The sequence below is a fragment of the Oculina patagonica genome, chromosome 12 (assembly GCF_052425735.1).
Source record: "Oculina patagonica isolate OP01 chromosome 12, crgOcupat, whole genome shotgun sequence".
Lineage (NCBI taxonomy): Eukaryota > Metazoa > Cnidaria > Anthozoa > Scleractinia > Oculinidae > Oculina > Oculina patagonica.
The window spans coordinates 5,592,296-5,614,622 of NC_135769.1; the positions used below are offsets into that span (position 1 = coordinate 5,592,296).

The window sequence follows — 22,327 nt, forward strand, 5'->3', positions numbered from 1 at the left end:
GGTTCACTCCGATAGATTTGAGGTGTAAATAACAAAGCTATAATACATTATAAAAGCCGATATAACATTCCTTCGGGAAAGATCAAAGTTCAAACCCTGGTAGAAAAGTTAACTAGTTTGCTATATTTACACATATCTTGATCGAAGCGAAGCTAAGACTTGAGTTGAATTTGGCTATTTACATGTCTGGACAGAACTTTTGCTTTTATTTCAGTTACAACCTCGTTTATCGACATATTAAAAGAAAAATACTCTATTTAGCCCTGCTCCTTCTCGATAAAAATTTCAAATACTTGAGCGAGGAAATCAAGAACTTCTTGTGCTCTCATACTAAGAAACGAGCAATTACAGAAATGATCGAAGACTCCTGGAAAATGCTTACATGTGGAGAGGCATGGCAGGCAGCGTCGCTTGATCGCATATATCACAATGCTCTCGATAATTTCTGTATTGTTATTCATACAGTAATTCTGATGCTTTGTATAAATAAGTGATGTTTGGATTCGTTTCCGTGCTACATGTAGTACCTTGAAAGGAAATGTATACAAAAATCATCTGTTTAACCTTTAAAATTTCCCAGTTGGTCTTAGCTGTATGAATGTTTGCTAAAGAATTCATTAAATACAGGCTTGACTTTACTATAGACTCTTTTATGTACATGTATGGATTAATTATTTACACAGAGGGTAAATTTAGTATGAATTTCATTCACTCGTTCATTCATTCATTCATTCATTCATTCATATTTCATTTCACTTTATTCAAGAAAAATTTTTGGACGATAAATCTGGGAATAATTTTTAGTGTGTTGTATCACTATACATCTTTACTTATTTTGTATTTTGCCTTGCCCTTCAGGTAAGCCAAAATACTGCAAGAAATATTCAGCCATTCTACCGTGACATTAGAAATGTCTAAAAGAGGATTTATTTATGTACCAGTCAAATCGAAGGTTCAACATCCCCCCCCCCCCCTGGGCAACACCACGGGCATTTGAATCTTTGAAAAATTTGTGTTCAAATTCCCCCCTACCAGGGCCAAAAAGCCGTTCAAATGCCCCACCATAGATCCATTTCAGGTCATTAAAAATGCCTTTCTTTGAGAATTAATTCACGCGCCAAGTCTGCAGACAAGTCTAAAATACAGAAAAAAGCCTTTGTAACCGTTCGCTTTTTATCCAAGTTGTCACAAAGTGGCAATCTTTTCTTTAGGAATCCTTAAACTCGTCATTCTGGACCTTATTTCAGCCTTCGTCATGATTTATCAACCCACGTTCACTCACTGGGACACGTAGTACGAAATCGAGGTTAGAGTTCAAATTCCCCACCCCATATGTGTAGTGATCAAATTCTCCACCCCCAGGGACGACAAAGGCGTCAAATTCCCGGGGTATGCCCGGGGGGGGGGGGGGGGATGTTGAACCTTCGATTTGACTGATGCATTAACAATTAGACTATGAGCCCGAATTTTCTACGAGCGAATAGCCAACAAGTTTCCTAACACTCGTAGAAAATGATGCTGTTTGAGAAGGCTGCTTTTTTACACTCTAGACTTAGTCAGCCCAAAAACTATAATGTGTAGTTCCATAAATTATCCATACCTCCCCAACAGAAGGGGAAAGAGCCCCCACCTCTCTGAAAATTCCAACTACCGTAAATGATCTAATTAACGCCCGGGGCGTCTATTAGATTTTAGGGGTTCTTCAAGGGGGTGCTTAATAGATATGAGGCGTTTATTAGAAAGAGGCGTTGATTTTACTTTAAAATGAAACAACGTCATCAAAACAAATAAGACACGAAGTTTGCTTGTGGAGTATGATAGCAAACATAGTTTGTGAGTAGGAGACTAATCTATTCTGCGCTAATTCAAAGCCTGGAGATGTCGTTCATAGTTCATCGACTTCAGGGTCAACCATGTTGGTAATATTGGACTCTTCGATGTCTGAATCAAGCAAGAAGCTAAAGAAATTGCGTGGTTTACTCTATGGAGGTTTACCTTGGTTTTTGAGGTGATCCTTGGAAGGGGCATCTATTAGACACGGGGCATTTATTAGAGGGGGGGTCATATATAAACTCTACACCTTAGGGGGAGCATTTATTAGATATGAGGCGTTTATTTGAGCGTGGGCGTTTATTAGATCATTAACGGTAAGCTTCATACATTTGGCGTTTGAGACCCCCTATTTACAATCCCTTCTGTGGGGGGAGTATGGATATTTTCCAGAACCACACAATTATATTTCCTTTCCAAAAATCAAGAAACGCCCTATCAAAAAAACAGAAACGTGTTATCATGTTCTATCAGTAAGAACAATGGGAGAATCAATCAGATTTCGCTGATTTCTAATAGAACATGGCTGAGCTTCTACTAAATATCTATACCCAGCAAATTGTAGGAAGCTTTCAAAGTAGTAATGTACTACACTCTGAGGCAAAAAATTTTTTGCCTTAGAGATTTAGTACATAACTACTATCAGCACTGGATTCCAAAAACTGAAGCCAAATCTGAAAAACTAAATCTGAAAAACTAAATCTGAAGCCAAAGTGAAAAACCTAAACTGAAATCAAATCTCAGAATCAACCCTAGGTCAACCCAAGGTCAAAAAATGGAAACTAAACCTTGATTAAATGATAAAAATAATCTTTGATTATTTTTGACAATATTTAAAAAAAACTTCTTATACTCTTTTTTAAAAATCTTGCATCTTAGTGCGTTTAAAACAAACCTCGTTGGCATAATGAAAATCAAAACCTAGGATCATAACCTAGGATAAACAGATGAGTTTGTCTTTAATATCCATAAGGATATGTTTCTATACAGCTATCCGATATGTATTTTATTGTGCGCTTGTCATATCTAAAGCTGTATACTTTTTCCTCATATTTGTTAACAATTTGTTTACTCTGTCTGGTTATCTTATTTTCATTTACTAATGTAAGTTCTTTGATATCGCCCTTAACCATCTTAATCATATTTGTGTGATTTAGTATTTGTGAATTTTCGTGATTTAGTCTGAAACCTTTAATAACACATTTCTGTTTATTATTACCATATATGAAGGAATAATTTTTGGGTCCTCCTGAAACAAATGTATTATTTATAGATTCACCGTCTAATTCATCTGTTAAATCACCTAACATGTCACCTGTCTCGATTACATTACTATTTTTGGACTCAATATATATAATACTATCGGTATCAAAATATAATACCTGTTTATTTAAATAGTCTAGCTTTTCATACAACATTAACCGTGCACTGCTGGTCGTGAAACATGCAATGTATATATTCGTATTATAGCTGTTATCAACAAACTGATCTTTGTAAGTGTAGCTCATTTGCACCATTTCTTCATTTATGAAATTCATGTTTAAATTATCTATTGTGTCATCTAGAACTACTTGGTAAAATTCATTTATATCAGTTACGTATTTGCACTGATTCATGTTATTTCGTTGACCAAATTTCCCCCAAAGTGAGTTTAAACACATTTTTGCAATGGCTCGTAAACCTGAATTTTCATTTAATTCACCTAAATCAATATCTAAATTCTTTTTGACTTTATTTCTGAAATTCATCTCGTCATTGTTATTTTTAAAATTATATTTCGTTGATTCAAGTTTGAGTTTCATAAATTTTTTTATATATCCCTTGAATAGATCGTCGGATGAGTTTTCAAAATGCCAAACTTCATGTATTTTTGTAATTCTATACCCTTTTTCAATGGCTTTGTTGACTTCATCGGTTGTCCATGTGCCTATGAATGATCGTTCATTTTCATTATGTTGGCATCTTTCTTGTTGCTTTGTTTTTGCACATGATATACACAGAGGGAACATTAGCTTTTCAGCTTTTTCACATTGGATTTTCACTGGTAAAACAGGATGATATAACCCTTTTGGTGGTAAAATTTTACATTTTATTAGTCCATACCATTTTTTATCGTATTTTTCTGGTGATATAATTTTTATAGGGTGTCCAATGGGGTATTTTTTATAGAACTGGACAGTGGGATATAAGGAGCAAAAATCTACGTATTTTCCGTATTCATCATCTTTGAATTTATAAAGTAGCTTTGTGCTATTAGTTCTACCTCCGAAGAATGAATGTCTTGGATTTAATGGAGCGACGACTTCTCTATTCCAATCATTTTTATAATATTTTTGAAAACTTTTGTCATTTTTCAACTTGCATTCCCACTTTTCAATAAGATTGTAACCAGCAGTTGTTATTTTGTTATTTTTTGCTTGTGTTTTATTATACAAAGTTACCATATCGCATTGATTCTTATTATTGATTACATCAGGCTTGTAACAATCTGGACAACCATGCCAGAAACAACCTTGAAATTCATAAACAGTATTTGTAGATTCACAAAATCCATCTACTTTTAATTTGTTATTGATAACTTTTTCACCACCTTCCAAGGCATGTTGAATTTTAATGTTATTTTTCTTACTTATGTAATCAAGCCATGCAATACTGACTGCACTATGGTTTTCTGTTTGAACAACATTATCAACCACAGCTATGGTATTTTTTGGCATATAATTCCCTCTATAAATAGCCATACAAACACCAGCTATTGTGATGTATTTTAATGGATCGATATTTTCTTGATTCATGAAATCTTGCCTGAATTTTAACATACATCTTCTTAATATATCAACATCTGACCTACAGTATTCAATTATTTCTTTTTTGAAATCGAAAACATAATTTTCATTAACACGCTCATTATACCATTGTAAAAATTTCTCTCTATCTTGTGTTTTCATTTGATTATAGCCATAATGTTTTTTGGAAGGCATCTCTCCTATATACTTTTGATTACAAACTTTGTTGAAATAATGTGGAAAATATCCTTTTTTCAACTCGTTTAAACCAAACGTTTTAGGAAACGATGATAACGATTGTTGAATGAAATTTAAGCTGTCGATTATTTTGATTCTTAATTGTGAAATTTCCATCATCATAATTTTTGCACCATTGTAAATACAATAAGGTTTGAAACCATTATCTATACACCATTTTAGTATAAAATGATTGTCATACGCTTTGCCATTATGAGCAAGAAGGGTGTATCCTTTATATTTTTCATTTAGAATTCCATTACAAAAATCATTAATATCATTGAAGATTGATTCATTACCATTGAAATCATGACAGATAGCTAAATTGACGTCGTGTATTCCAGTGTTTTGTGTACATTCGAAATCAAAAAATAAATATTTTTCATTATACGTTTTACATGAGTAGCAATAATCTTTTTTGAGAATGTTTTTATTTAATCGGCATGGTTTTTTGCTATTTTTGATGCAATTTCCACCCATAACTTTTATCTTTTTCATGAAACATTCATGTTTGCTTTCACAATATTTATTACAATTATTACACATTTTGAAACCGCATTTATGTATTTTAATATATGGTTTTAGTATGATTTGATTGCATTTTAAACATTTTGCTACACTGCTACATACTGAATCATCACTATCTTTTTTCGATCGGTTACTAGTATGGTTTTTGAAGCAAGTATTACCATGAAAAACACGATTGCATTGATTACATGTAACGTCTTTACCATTACATTTATTTCCATCTGGAAAATATTTGAAACAAGATAGACATTTTTGGGGGCATTTGTGTTTATCACGTCTCGTGTAAGCTTTTTTGCAAGAATGGCAGTAATATGCTACATCTAAAAAGGCTGTCATTGATTTTATGACATCAAAATGATTCCGTGTTTTGTATAAATAAATTTTGTCAATTTTACCATTATTAGCTGTATATATGATTTCATTAAACTGCTCAGAATCGATAATGTTAATCTCAATATCTAAATACGATGCAAAGGTATTTACATCTTCTAAAGTATTGCCATACTCGTTAATTTCAACATTTGCATTATTATGAAGTTCTTTGGCTTGAATTTCTTGTAGTTTCCGTGATTTATTAAAGCCATCTTTCAACTGAGTTGTAGTGTAATTCTCAGGGTGTAAATTAGCATAAGCTGTAACAATTCCCCTTGCTAAACATATTGTGTCATCATTTTTGATTGTGATAATACATTGCTTTCTATTAACAGTTTGCTTAGATAAATATAACCGACCCTTGCCTGCCGGTATTTTGACAGATTGAATGATTATTTTGCAATTTTCTAAATTTATTTCTTTATAATCCAACGTATTGATTATATCTGAAAGTTGATTTAACTTGAAATCAGAAACTTTTAACAATTTTGTTGAGATAGGATGATCTAATTCATCATTTGAAATTACCAATCTGAATCTATCATTACCTTTTAACTGTCTTTTCTTTATTGTCATTTCAACCATTTTTTCAAATACACTGAAAACATCATTTTTATTGTTTATGAAATTTTTTCGTACATTTATTTTGAATTCATTGGTATAAGCATTGAATTTTTTATTCGCTGTATTTCCGATTTCCGTTATTTTGAATAGAGGTTGGTCATTGGATGTTGAATCAAAAATACTGTCATCGAAATTAAATTCATTGAGTGTTCTGTTTAAGGTCTTATCGTTCTTATATTTTTGAATTTTATTGATTACTTTTTGTCTTGTTGAGTTTTTTACAAGATCTATCCATGTATAGCCAAGTGCCTTTGCATCACTCAGGTAACTTTTTGATAGTTGTTTAAGAGTATTATGGGTTTTTGTTATTGGTTTAGGAGTGTTTGAATGAGATTGGTATGTCTTCTTTTTTGGTATTTTACGCGAGGGGGTGGGGCTTTTATTTGGCTTTTGGGGCTCGTGTGCTTTCGGCTCGACCTTTTTGTGCTCGTGTGCTTTTGGTTCGGCTTTTAGTGATAAAATGAGTTTTATAAGGTCGGTTTTAGATAGATTGTTGAGATCAGATTCGTCCATATTAATATTGGTTGAGATATTTTTTTGTGTCATTTTTTGTGTACTATATAAAATCACCAAACCTTTAAGTCCTTTTATAGTAAAAATTATTTTTGAGATTTTTTTGGTGCGTTTAAAAGATAACCAGAAATAAATATATTTTTGGTCACCTAAGGCGACAGATAACAGCAATTCATATATACTGTGCTATACAATATATAATTATATAATATTGCTTTATATGTTTTCAACTGGTATTATGTTGTATTGGTCTTCAATAGCCTTGATAACAGTATTTTTAATATGCTTCTTTGTCCTCATGTGTGAGTGCTTTCCAGCGAGCGTGTAGTCATGTTGACATGCATCACATATCCATGATTTGTTTAGCATATATCTGGTCTTGCTTTCCTTAATAGCGTTTTGTCTGTCTTCTTCATTATCGTATTTTTTATTTCGTCCCATTATATATACTATATATTATTTCCTTAAGTGTTTTTTATAGTGCGTTTGAGTGATAGATATAAACATATAATTATTTTCTTTATTAATATATATAGAATGAGTGATATTACATTAAATATCAAACACCTGCCAGAAGCTGATGAAAGCTCGAATGATATAGTCTTCATAAATAAAATGTGATGTATTCAGAGCATTCTTGAAGCTAATATTTGTATTATTAAAATGCTATCTTCGAACCTAAATAGCAGATCTGAAATATCAAATGAAGACAAAAATCATGCACGTTTAGAGTGTATACCTGAAGACCAGAAACGACGACGTGGAAGGCCTCGTAAGGATCAACATATGTCTTCTCAGAAGCAATGTTTGTGATATAAATACATATTTATTCAGTCTATGGATAGATGCTGGAATCAGAAAAGTTGGTTCGTTTTTTGGTTTTGGCTTAAGTTGACATATGCAAATCAGGGCTGGAACCCCAACGGTTTTGAAATGATTAATATTTAAAATGCTTCTTCATATGATTTTTTTAACCAATCAAAAGCTACATATTTTGATTCACAATTGTGAAAATTTTTTGTGAAACTTTATTCATTTTGTGAAATATTTTTGTGAAGATGTAAGAACTATAGGGGATTTCCCATGAAAATGAGTCATCATTACTTTCCAAGGTCATCATGCAGTCGTATGATTTCTATTGACCAATCATATTTCAACAAGTAAAAAGTTTATTCTGAAATTTACTGCCCAACAAACCAAAATGGAACCAAAATGGAACCAAAATGGAAACCAAAATGGAACCAAAATGGAAACCAAAATGGAAACCAAAATGGAAACAAAATGGAAACCAAAATGGAACCAAAATGGAAACCAAAATGGAAACCAAAATGGAAACCAAAATGGAACCAAAATGGAAACCAAAATGGAAACCAAAATGGAAACAAAATGGAAACCAAAACCAAAACCAAAACCAAAATGGAAACCAAAATGGAAACCAAAATGGAAACAAAATGGAAACCAAAACCAAAACCAAAACCAAAATGGAAACCAAAATGGAAACCAAAATGGAAACGATTTTTTTACTCAAAAAGTTTATTCTGAAATTTACTGCCAAAAACAGCTGTGCCGTGAAGTTATGTGTGTTATATATATAATGGTTTGTAATTCTGAAATCCACGATGAATTAAAAATTTTAAAAGAACCTATATGCCCTTTATGCGATCAACTATTGATAGAAGGTAACAAGGATGCTGAGCCATGCTGTAGTAAGCAGGATATGTCAAATCAAAACGGTATAAATGTTTGTATTAATTGCGGTTTGGTTCATGGTTCTATTTATTACAATGAGTTCATTGATTTTTATGCAAATATGGATAAAATACGCCGAAAATCGGTATATCATCGGAAGTATCACGTTGAGAATGTTTTAAACGATTTATGTATTAAAAATAGGGTACAATTGACTAGTGATCAAAGGAATCGAATTTATAAAGTGTTTGATATTATCGAATCCGGCGCTATTCCTGTTGTAAACAAAGGTAGAAAAAGACTTATATCAACCAAATTCATAATTAAACAGCTTTTTTTGATGATGAATCTACCTTGTGAATTTATCAAAATTAGCAAAAGCAAGAAAACGTTAGCCTATTATCGATTGTATTGGAATGAGATTTTGTCATTAAATTTTGGCGAAATAAATCGGATCATCCAATAAATTTCTTATCATATTTTCGTAGGTACTTGTCGATTATTGGACCGGTATCTGTCACATAATCGTCAATGTTCTTCATTGAAATTATGACGCTAGACGGATTGTAATCACCGCATCTCATCGTGTTTTTAATTGAGTTGAGTAAATGCTGGTAGCTCTGATATGCATATGTACTATTTTGAATTTTTAAATCGAGATTTTGATGATGCATCCAGCCTTGTATTAAAAGCGCTATTGTACTAATTGCAACCAAACTAACACCTCCTGTAGCAATACTTGATGCAAGGGAGCCGGATGCAAAGAGAATAGACAATGAATTCCCTAATAATTTCCATTTTTTGAAACTTTTAACAGCCTGCTTATAAGCCCAACATTTTCGATGATATGTTTGATAATAAGCTTTCAATTCTATAATTTGTTCTTCAGTCAGTTCGCTTGATATATGGTTCCATGTAAATATGCATTTTCGATGTTTAGTCATATATATTAGTTATATATGATTTTTTTGTTTTATCATTTTGTCATTTTAGCATTGCGCTTGTTCTTTATTGTGTAATACAGCTTCCTTATGTTTTGAATTAATCTCTCAATAGAATCAATAATATTGCTAACCAATTTCACTGTTTTCATATAATTTAGTTAGATAATTTATTCGAAGAAAACATTTTTTGTCTTATCTAAAAATTGGATTTTATGATACTCTTTTCCATTTATCGGGTATGTATTTTTACAAAAACCGATTCTTTGTACAAAGTAATCTGAACTGATTTTAATGTTGGATGCATTGATATTAAAACCAGAAAATGTTCGATCAATACTCATACCATTATTGCATACAGCGATTCTAAATTGGGACCCTATTTTAGTATACCATAGATTCAGATATTTCCCTATATAAGCAGTTCTAATCTGCTCTATATATTCATCTAAATCATATTCAATTTTAATTTTTTTATTCTCAATTTTAATCCAAGGGTAATGAAAACTACTATCATCGCCCAATTTTATAAGAATTCTTTTATTAGGCCCTGCCTCATATTTAAATGTCAGATAAAAGGTAAAGTCGTCAGATCCAGTGATGTTTTCATTTAAATTAATTATGAAACTATTTTTAAAACCCTTTGTTATATCAAAATCTGCTAACAATTTTGTTGGATTAAAGACAAGATTATCTAATCCTAAAACAACAGCGCCGTTGTTATCTGACATGATGAATTTATTTGGATCCATTAAATCGAAATAATATTTCCCAAACAATTCATAATAATAGCTTTTGGGTTGCAATGTTTTGATCTGGTTTTCAAGAGTTAGTTTGAGAGCATTATTCAAGCTTGTCAACTGGCCTAGATTGATTGCATCGTTGTTATTTAAAGCTTCTTTTAAGCCAGTGATGGAATAATTAGACATATTTACAGCTCCCTCGATATATATTTGATCATTCTCCACGCGATATAGTTGGTCATATATGCTTGGTGAGATATTGGATTGATGTGAAGATATTCCATACACTGTGAAGTAAGTTTGTAGTTTTTGATCATAATTTTGATCAGGTTTCATTTTCATAACGATATCAATATAGATATAATTGTTACCGATTTGCTGAGATTTGGTGAATTGGCATATTAATCGAGCATATAGTTGCGTTCCGAATACCTTTGTGCTTATGTTATGAATTGTTTCAATTGAAGATATACCATCGATATGTATAGAACTAGGATCAATATCATTATTTGTCCATATCAACTCAAAACATAAGGTATATTGATCATTGGAAAGAAGATAGAGGTTTAATCCAACTCTTGAACTATAATACCCCTTTGAAGCATCAAGTAGTAATTTCATGTCAATCACCTTTTTGTTAATCTGATGCGGTGATTTGTCAAGGTATACTTCATCTCCTAATTCGATATCGTTTTCTTGACTTACTTGCTCACTGGGTTTTTCCATTATATATTTGAATTTGTTTTCACTATTAACAGATTGAACATGGCTTTGGCTTACGTGATCTTGCATGTATTTGAGAGTAACAACATCATTTAAACTAGATGGTTCCTTTATATTAATTATTTTGTTATTGGCCATGTTAAGATTTGCATTCATATGACTTTTACCGTTAATATCAAGCTTTGTATGAAGACTATTTACCAAGACATTTCCTTGAGTTCTTGTTAAAAAAGTACTGTCGGTATATATTTTGGAAGCCTTGCTCTGAAGGGTATTAGCTAAAATAGCACCTGTTTTCTTCGTTAGAAAAGTATTGTCGGTATATGTTTTATCAGCTTTAAGCGCGTCTCTGGAGTCAATATATTCTTTATTCATTACGTTTGACATATTGCTGTATCCTTGATCAAAATTCGGAACATTTATTATGCTGTTAAACGTTTGTTCATCGTGGGTATCTAGATCAGCTTTATTTTGTATTTTACTATCTATTTTTTGTTCAAGGTTGGTATCCATTAAATCAACGTATTCTTTCGATACTAGACTTGTTTTTTGGTACAATCCATCATAATACGGTTCTGTGTTGTGTATCACTGATTGATTAGCATCAAAATTGTTCCCTGCATCATCTTTTGTCAAACAATTCAATTTAAGATATCCTTTGTTGACACCTGAAGACAAATCAAGAGCATACGAATCGTAATCAGCATCGATAGCTACATCAGCTTGTGTATTTAACCTGAATATCTTTTTGTTATCCATATCGAAATCAGCTCCCAGTTGTTTAAAACCAATTGCAGGTTTTGCACTTTGAGAATATTTGGTATGCATAAAATCATTTTCGTCATTAATGTACCCCATTTTCTGTTAATATGTTAGATTAAATCTTCTCATCGAAATTTTTTGTTATGAATTTACGTGGTTTATCAATATATAAAAAGCTGAATGGGTCTTTAGTTGCTTGCTCGTATAGCTCTTTTGGAATACTGTTTTCACGGCATATCAGTGCCCTCTCATTAGCACTTGGGAATTCGTAAATACAGAAATGCGAACAGTTAAGTCTTATGTCTTTTTTCGTTTTAAAATAGCTTTGAGACAAATATATCACGCTACAGTTTTTATGTCTCCCTTGTATAAAATAATCGATTAATGGTTTTTGATTTTTATCACAAACATAATCGTCAAATATCACGAGCTTTTGATTATCATCATTTAGTTTAGAAACAGGAATTATTTGGTCGTTACTAGCTTCAATAATGTTATAACCAGCTTCATCGCTTATTGGTTGGAACACATTGATAAGATTCTGGTATTTAGACTGGTCTAAATTTTTTGCATATAAATATATTTTATCGAAATATAATAAATTGTAAATCATATGCATTAAAGTATTAGTCTTTCCCATATTACTCGGAGCGCAAAGTAGCATCCGAAAACATTGATTTGGCATGAAATCGTATACTTGTTTAAAGTTCGAGACTATATCGTCTTCAGTGTCATAATTTGGTATTTTCATATCTATATATATCAGTTATATAATAGGATGAAAGACGCCTGAAAGACTGATGAAAGACCGATGAAAGACTTCTGGAAGACCGATGAAAGACTGATGAAAGACTTCTGGAAGACTGATGAAAGATTGATAATAATCTACACTAATATATATAAATGAGTCTATTAGCTTGGCAAAAAATTGCTGATCAAAAAGAAGAAGTTGAAAATCAAATCAAGAATATTAATAATCAAATAATGTCTTCAAAATTGCAAGATGAATTAGGACAAATCAAATTCATAAAAATGTTTAAACCATTAACATCTCGTCTCGACACACAAATTGAAGCAACTAAAAAGTTGGAAAATAAAGGGGTAAGAGAGGGTGATCCTCTTCCACCGCCACCAATTAATGAAACTCAAACAGAAGATGAAGATGAATATGAAATGCCCGATTTTGATCCACCGCCACCCATTGATGAAGCTCAAACAGAAGATGAAGATGAAATGCCCGATTTTGATCCACCGCCACCCATTGATGAAGCTCAAACAGAAGATGAAGATGAAATGCCCGATTTTGATCCACCACCCTCAATAGAACGAAAGAGAAAAGAATGGGATCCTAGTTCGCTCAAAAAGGCTGATCAAAAGGAGTTAGATCGTCAAAGGGAATCTCTCGCCGAAGAAAGGCGTCAGGTTAGTGTTTTATTAGGCAAACTGAAGAAAAGTGGTAAAAATATGATCAAATCTGGTAAATACAAAGGAAAATCATATAATGACCTGTTGGAAATAGATGAAGATTTTACAAACCAAATTGATAGAATTGAAAACCAGTTGTTATTAACTAAGCATAAAATACAACGTATGGAGTACAAACGGGTTCCTTTCTCAGCTTCGGATTTACAGGAAAAATCAAAAAAATTGAAAAAGACCCCCAAAAAAACTAAATATAAAAAAAAACCAACTATAGAGGAATCATTATTTGATAAGATAGATGCTATGAGAAGGGACACAGCGCCTGATTCTGATAGAGAAGACGATGAATGGGAAGGTGGTGGTCTAGCCCATAATTATAAGGCTATTTATTACAGAGACCCTGAAAAACTTATTAAAAAATTGGATATAATTTGCGGAAGCATATCCGCTGGAAATACGAGTTATGAATTAAAAAACCAAGGTATTACAATAATAGATGAACTGTTAAGAGTGAAAAGAATTACAAAGCGTCTTTATGAAAAAATTTATAACAACTATTTTATCTAATTTAAATATATATAATGGAGAAGCATTTAATACTTAGTTCATTTAGGGCGAAAAGACAAGCCAATAATTATAATCAGAAAGCACATGATTTCACTATTTATCTTGAACAGCCACTTTTTTTGGATCAAAATAAAAATTATGAAATGGCACTGGATGAGATTATAACGATGACATATAGTTGGTACAATATCGCATCCTCATTCACTAATACTAAAATAAGATATCGAAAAACCGTTGGTAGTGATACAAGTTTTAAAAATATTGAATTTCCTAATGGAATGTATTCATATACAGACATTGATACTTTTTTAAAAAATACAACTGGTAAAGATGGTGATAATTATCCATTTTCAGTTACGTTTGATTTATCATTATTTAGAACAATAATAACCATAAAGCCAAATTATGAATTAGATCTATCTGTATCAGACTTTAATTTGATTCTGGGTTTTGAAAAGAAAATTTTAACTTCAGGGAGTAATATAAGTGACAAAATACCTGATTTAACAAGGAGCGTTGATATGATATGTATTCATTGCGATTTGACTAACAGATCCTTGACAGATGAATCCAGAGATGTATTATTTTGTTTTAGTATCATTGCACAAGGCATTCGTAGATCATTCCCTTTCACTCTTCAACCAAGACGACTAAAATTTTCACCAATTAATAAAAATAGTATTGATTCAATCAGACTATATATAACCGATTCGTATAATCGTCCCATTGATTTAAATGAAATTGATACGGCGTTTCATATCGTTATCAAAGAGGTGAATTAATCTAAACTAATAATATAAAATGAATCGAGTATACGAATGGTCAAAATTTTATAACCCTAAAAAAGGTTTATATCAATATCGCCATAAAGGATCAGGTTTAATAACTAATGATTTATCAAATATCGGACAATATTCTAAAAAAATGATAAAAGATATCAATAAATCACCAATAATCAAAGCACAAAAGAAAAGTTTAAAAACCGTGTTAAATAGAAGTGAAAAAGCTGGGGATCTTATTTTAAAACGATTAGCACAATTGAAGTAAATTATCTAATCTAATAATATAAATGAGTTTCAGAAGCATAGAAAATGTTGAAAAAGTTGATTATCTCCGATTCAATCTGCAAACACCTATTATTCGACCTGCAAATGGGCTATATCAGGAAAAAACAGGGTATATATTCAATATGACTGATAGGTCTAGTTGGTTTGATTGGTATAATGGGTATTTTATCGTGAAATATAAACTTGAGAAAAAGGCTGATGGATCGAACATTGCGGTCAATGCTCTAGAAACACCTGCGCTAACGTCAACGATAAATGATAGTACCAGTATTATAAATCACATTATGATAACTTCAGGAGGTAAAAAACCTTACGATGGCAATGACCTGCATAAAATCTGTTTCATAAAAGGATTGCTTGAATTTTCTGATGACTATAGTCGTACAGTAGCTACCAATTTTAATTGGTATCTTGACGATAGAGCTGCATTAGTGGGCAATTTGACAACAGCCCCAAAAGTAGGAGCAATTAAAAGAGGTGAATTGTGCGCACAATCAAAAGACGTATATGCGTGTATTCCGTTGAATAGGTTTTCCATTTTTCAAGAACTACGAGATAAAATGATACCACCTATGCAAATCGAACTAAACATAACACTAAATGATGATAGAGAATTTATTTATAGAGTTGATGGGGATGAAACACGGTATGTTGTTCTAGATTTTCAGTTATGGTTACCACGTTTGAACTTTACATCAGCAGGACAAAAATTAGTGAATAGTAGTTTTTTAACAGCAACAAAATGGACATATTTAAGAGAATTTATTAAACATTCATCGCCAACAAATGCTATTTCCGGAATATATCAAATTACACCAGCTATTAAAAATGCAAAACATGTTTTTGTATATCTACAAAGAAACAAGTCAAATAATGAATTAGAAAATCCCTTTATTTTTGATACTTTTAAAATAAATGCGGGTGATAATGCATGTACACTATCTACCTGTCGATTGCAACTTGGGAATTCATATTTTACTCCAGAACTAGAGTATGATTGTGATTTTAAACCAAGATTATATAATGACATTCAAGAATATGCATTTAGAACCAACGACTACAATACAGGAACTCAGTTAAATTTACAAAATTATTCTGAATTATTTCCTGTTATCTATTTCGATTTAAGAAATCATAAGGAATCGGTTACCGATGATCCAAAACAGTTATTGTTTCATTACAGATTGAATGTACAAGCTACTGACGATTACATGATATACGCTGTAGTTCTTTATGAAGAAAAAATTGTAATTGACAAAATTGGGAATGAACTTATTTTTATGTAATATTTAATCTAACACTATTATATATAGAGCAAGACTATGAGCACAAAATATATTTCAACATATATTCCTTTAACAGAAGGCCAAATGAAAAAGCTAGCCAGAGCAATCAAAAATTCAAGTGAAGTGAGTTTATTGATTGATAAGCATCAGATCAAAAAGAAGGGTAATACTGAGTTATACCTTACAGAAAGACAAATAACACGGTATAATAAAGTAAAAAGTAAGGGTAAAGGGATTACATTGAGTTTATCTAAAACACAAATAAGTAAAATGCGAAAGGTGATTGGAAAAGGAATTCAAGTCACTCCTGATAATCAAGGAGGTACAGGAATGCAAATAGAATACCCTTATTATCCATCACCAAACATTAGAAAACAAAGATCAAAAAACGGTGGTAAAATTAAACTACCAAGTAAGAAAGATGTATTATCTTACAGATCTCCTCCAGTAATAGGATCATGGGGTGAATATGATAAATTTCTTAGAACAGGTGGATTAGTGCTTCCAAAAAAAAAAAATCTTAAAACCGAAAAGAAAGTAAGAAAGCCTGCATTTGTCAAAAAGCCTCTGAGTAATATTGATCTCCTGAGATGGTGTAAGTATTTGGGAATTAATATCACAGGGATATACAGCAGAGACCAACACATGCCTAAAACACATAGCCCGTGTATAATCAATTTAGACAGATATAAAGGTGTCGGTACCCATTGGACTTGTTGCGTCCCTGCTCATAAGAAAGAAACATTGTGGTATTTTGATAGTTTTGGGATGCCTTACCCCAATGAATTTAAAATGAGAGCAGAGACTGATGGAATAAAACAAGTTTTGTATAATAACACACAATATCAACATATTGATTCGGTTCTTTGTGGCTATTATTGTATTTATTTCCTGCATCAAGCATTGGTGTACGATAAAAAGTATCACGATATATTAATGCCATTATCAATGTCTGATACGATGTACAATGAACGTTTTATAAGCAATTATTTCAAAAATATGTAATCATATTATATATAAAATGGTAAAATCGTTTTGCGTACGTGAAAAAATACAAACTAATTCAGTTCCTGGTTCTGAAAAATATGTGAGAACAAAAAACAATCGTTTAATGCTCAAATCGAAATGCGTTTCTTGTGGTATTACTAAAACTCGTTTTGTGAGTGAGAAAAAGGGGCGAGGAGTTGGTGAAACAATTAACAAAAAGGTCGGCGAAAAGATTCCAGGATTTCAACAAGCTCAAGACGTTGCATAGCTTCATAATAGGTATTACTGGTGGTGATAAGGATTTATTTAAAAAGTATTGGTCGGGTGATATCGCAAAAGGTGCCTTCAACACGAAAAACGGATTATTCTCAAATTTTGAAATTCTGGACATCTCCAAGTGAGCATCAAGATCCGTCATGCTCTGGAACCGTTTGGGAGTAAAAAAGCAGGAAAATGGAGGAATAAATACTGTGATTAATATCTAACATATATATAATGTGTGAATCATACTGCGTTTCATGTAAGAAAAAAACAAATTCAATAAATAAAAAGAAGACAAAATCAAAAAACGGAAAAAATATTGAAAAATCAATATGCTCAATCTGTAAAAACAAAAAGAGTAAATTCATCAAAGGTGAAGGTATCGATATTCATAAAGCTATTCTGAAAGTAGCACCCAAAAAGGGGTTTGTTATACCAGGCCATAAATATACCGGTCCGGGTAATCCTCTTGAAAAACAGGTAAAATGGGATCCAAAAACAGGTAAAATACTAAAAATATATGAGCAACCAACTGGCAAAACAGACGCTGTTAGCATGCAACATGATGTAGATTATTCTGTATGTGCTAACAAACCATCAAAAGATCAGGTTAAATGTAAAAACGAAGCTGATAAAAAGATGGTAAAAGCCCTTGATGCTATCCCATGGAAGGACAGACAATGGGGTCATGCTATTGCTCGTAATACCATTGCAACCAAGGCTAAAATAGGTATGGGTGTTAAAAAAAGCCAAAAAACGGAAAACGGCGTTGAGTAAAAATGATTGGTCTCAACAATTAGCCGATGAGTTACATAAACCAATCAGACGAAAATTTAAAACTAGAAGAGTAATATCAAATGGAATTGACGACATATGGTCTGCTGATTTAGTTTTTATGGATAAACTTTCAAAATGGAATAAAGGTTATAAATATCTATTGACTATAATTGACGTATTCAGTAAATTCGCTTGGGCTATACAATTGAAAGATAAGAAAAGTACATCAATAACTAACGCTTTCAACAATATTGTTATTAATGACAAGCGTAAACCTGAATTTCTCTGGGTCGATCAGGGATCTGAATTTTATAACAAAACATTCAAGGAATGGCTAAAGCAAAATGATATTAAGATGTATTCCACTTTTAATGAAGGTAAAGCTGTTGTTATTGAGAGATTTAATAGAACTTTGAAAAATAGAATGTACAAACAGTTTACTATTCAAGGTAATACACAGTATCTTGAAATGCTACCAAAAATAGTAAAAGAATATAATAATACAAAACATAGCTCTATCAAAATGACACCCACAGAAGCTTCAAAGAAAAAGAATGAAGGAACTGTATACTTTAACCTATACGGTGATATGGAGCCATTATCAGCTAAACCAAAATTTAAGGTTGGTGACAAGGTCCGAATATCTAAGTATAAACGAATTGTTTTCGATAAGGGTTATACACCGAATTGGAGTGAAGAAATGTTCGTAATTACTAAGATCCAACATACTAATCCCATTACATACAAATTGAAAGACCTCAGAAATGAGGAAATACAAGGTAGCTTTTATGAACCTGAATTATTAAAAGCAAAACAGGATGTATTCAGAATTGATAAAGTCATTCGGAGGGATTATAAGAAGAAACAAGCTTTAGTGAAGTGGAAAGGATATAATGATAATTTTAATAGTTGGATACCAATGAAGGATCTACAACATATATAAAATTCGTGCTTATTGACTTAGGCATCTTGAATCAATTCTGAGAATAAAAGTTTATTTTATGACAAACGTTTATATAAAAGTTTGTATAAAAGTTTATTGTAATATGATTGGTTAGTTAATATAAACAATAGAACATTCGAATCTATTGTATTGAACCAAATATTATGAAACCATGACAATAATGCAGATGTTTAACCTTGAACTATAAAATATTAATCACCATAATTTTAAAAAAGTCATAAATATATATAAAAAATAACGAATCACAAGAAATATATAACATTAAAAATTTACCATAACTGTCGGTTAAAAATATATAAAAATTTCTAAAGTATATATATAAATGGTTGAAGTTCGAAGATATTTTACTGAAAAAGACAAGATGGATGCAAAAAGAAGGTCCAAGACTTTATATGCATCTAAAAAGGAATGGTTTTGTGTCATTTGTAATAATTATAACTATAAATTATCCGGTAAATGGAGACATCTTTTGACACAAAAGCATATTAATAACAGCATCATTTACAACAAAAAATCAGATTAAACGCACTGTATAAATGATATAAAAAATAATGTATAATAAATATTATAATGACATCAAATTACATCAAAGAAAAATTCGTTGAGATGATGAATATCATAGAAAAACATTGCATTAAAGACAATACACTTTTCTTACAATTAAGTGAAAAGGAACAATCAAATAGATTAGTTAACATTTGTACTGATCTCGGTATTATATCAAATATGATCCTACATAAAAACATGTTCAAAAATCTGATAAAAATACAAAAATATTATATTGAAAATGTAATATAAGACGTTCATTTTAAACGCACTAGAATCCAACTTGATAAAAGGAATAATTAAACGCACTAAGATGAAGATTTTAAAAAAAGTATAAAAAAAAAAAAATAAAACTCGGCTTCGCTTGGTTTTCCAGATTGATATTTCAGTTATGATATCAAGGCTTGTTTAAACGCACTGTATCCAAAATTTTGAAAAAGAGTATAAGAAGTTTTTTTAAAATATTGTCAAAAATAATCAAAGATTATTTTTATCATTTAATCAAGGTATAGTTTATAGATTTGGCTTCAAGGTTTGGTTTCCATTTTTTGACCTTGGGTTGACCTAGGGTTGATTCTGAGATTTGATTTCAGTTTAGGTTTTTCACTTTGGCTTCAGATTTAGTTTTTCAGATTTAGTTTTTCAGATTTGGCTTCAGTTTTGGTTTCAGATTTGGCTTCAGTTTTTGGAATCCAGTGCTGATAGTAGTTATGTACTAAATCTCTAAGGCAAAAAATTTTTTGCCTCAGAGTGTAGTACATTACTACTTTTCAAAAGTCATACATTTATAAGGAAATTATGAGGGTAAACTAGAGTTTTTAAAAGGGTTGATCAACCTAATACCACATTCAGTTTTTTATCCATCAATTGAACTCATATTTACTGAAAAACAACAAAATTACTGGCAAACAGTTTTGCCAAAATCTGACTCTCAAACTGTCTTGTATGAAAATTTATGTATCTGAAGGTTATACACCAGAACAAAGAAAAATACCAAATTGTACCAAGGGTTAAATTGAACCAGTGCAACATTTATAATGCCTGAACATTTGTCTAACATTTTCTCCGTTTGCTTCTCAAATCAGATTAACAGTGTCCACTAAGAAAAATCTGTACGTATTCTTGCATCAAATGGAGGTTATTGTTAACATTTCAATTTCAAAACTAAATCTGTTTTTTTTTTTCTCAGCCGACGCATAGTGGTAAGGCCAAGCACAAGGTTCGGATCCAGAAGAAGAACGGCAGATATTATTTCCAGCATCCCTACGCAAGACTGTTTGTGGCATATTTTGTGATATTCTGTAACTTTTTAATCTATGCAGAGGATCCAGTGTCGCACAGCAGGGCAAACTGCACCATTCCCGTTGTTGGGAATGACTTTGCATTTGTCACTTACAGGTACAGAAGATTGGTTCTTTTGCATCTGTAGGCTCCTTTTGTTGTGAATTTGGAGGAACACTTTACTAAACTCCCTTAAAAAAGAGGATAAAAATAATGTTACAGAATTGGGAGGGGGGCTCTTTGCAAGGCACAAATGGGGATATTTGCATACTGTATCAATCACTCAGGGGGATTTCAAGTAACGGGGATGATCAAAGGATTTTTTAGGGTTTGTCATGTTTGACTCTGGGATTTTTTGGGTAGAAAAATTTGGCAAGTATTTTTATGGGTATTACAAACAATCTAAACATTTGCGGTAGTGCCTTGGCTGTGTAGTTCTGCAAATAAAGTACAAACAAACATGTTTTGCTGTTGATTTTTGAGGGATATATTTTTGGTCTTGGGATTTTTTGGGGGTTTTGTTGGAAGCCCTAGGGTTTTTTTTGGGTCTTGATTCTTGCCCCCATTCACCCATCCCCATCACTTGAAATCCCCAGTACCCCCCCCCCCCACCCCTGTGATCGTTCAGTGGTTAAAAATATATTCATTCAGTCTTAATTGTCCACATTTACTTGATCTGTACATATACATGTTATCACAAAAATGTATCTTGCTACATAATTTTTAGAATACATATAAAGTCATCATGTTAGGTACACATACTGTGGTGTTGTGGCAATGTCATGGTGGGGAGGCTTGTGAGCCCTTGATGACCACCAGAGTTGTGCTGGTGGTAGCCTTGTTTTTCTGGAAGGTTAACCCATGCTGGATTGGTCTGCAGGAGAAGAGTACCTTATTATGGGAAATTAACGCTTCATGAAGTGTTAACACAAATTTCAAAAATTGGCATTAATTTAAGTTGTGTTAATTTTTGTTAACATTAATTTCCACGCAGTTAATTAAGTGGAGCATTAATTTCCATGACCTTAATTTCCATTATTCTGGCCCCAATTTCTCAATGCAATCCAGATGTTCTTGACTCCTAGGATATGGCATTATTCATCAGAATGGAAATCTGCCGGTATCACTGAACTGTGAAGAATGCTCGAGGCAGTCTGATTCCTTCACTTAACCCCTACGTTTAGGATTATTCGCCTGATGTTGAAATAAACTTGTTCCTGTTGTCTCAACAAGTTTTTTTGTTTGTTTGTGTATGTCGTGTTAACTTTCTTTATTCCTTTTTTGGGAAGTAATTATTCCTTCACTTCGCGTCAATTTAAGTCGTGAATAATTTCAAATACCTTAAACACAAGCGTTAATTTCCTATAATAAGGTAAAACAAAACAACACCCTGGCCCTCCAGGTTGGGGGTTGGCCTGAGG

At 31.9% G+C, this 22,327-nt stretch overlaps 1 protein-coding gene and 1 long non-coding RNA gene across 2 annotated transcripts in view; one reads left to right on the plus strand and one right to left on the minus strand.

Moving 5' to 3' along the window:
• Positions 1-22,327, plus strand: part of LOC144631797 (transmembrane protein 117-like) — a 43,387-nt gene that overhangs the window by 262 nt on the left and 20,798 nt on the right. Inside the window, 1 exon segment of the mRNA XM_078490360.1 lies at positions 20,815-21,023. Within this exon segment, the coding sequence (XP_078346486.1) occupies positions 20,815-21,023 (209 nt within the window).
• LOC144631908 (uncharacterized) lies at positions 1,429-21,929 on the minus strand. Its single transcript, XR_013566816.1, has 3 exons — positions 21,669-21,929; positions 20,393-21,097; positions 1,429-2,399 (listed from the first exon to the last, which is right to left on the minus strand). It is a non-coding gene; the product is annotated as an uncharacterized LOC144631908 (long non-coding RNA).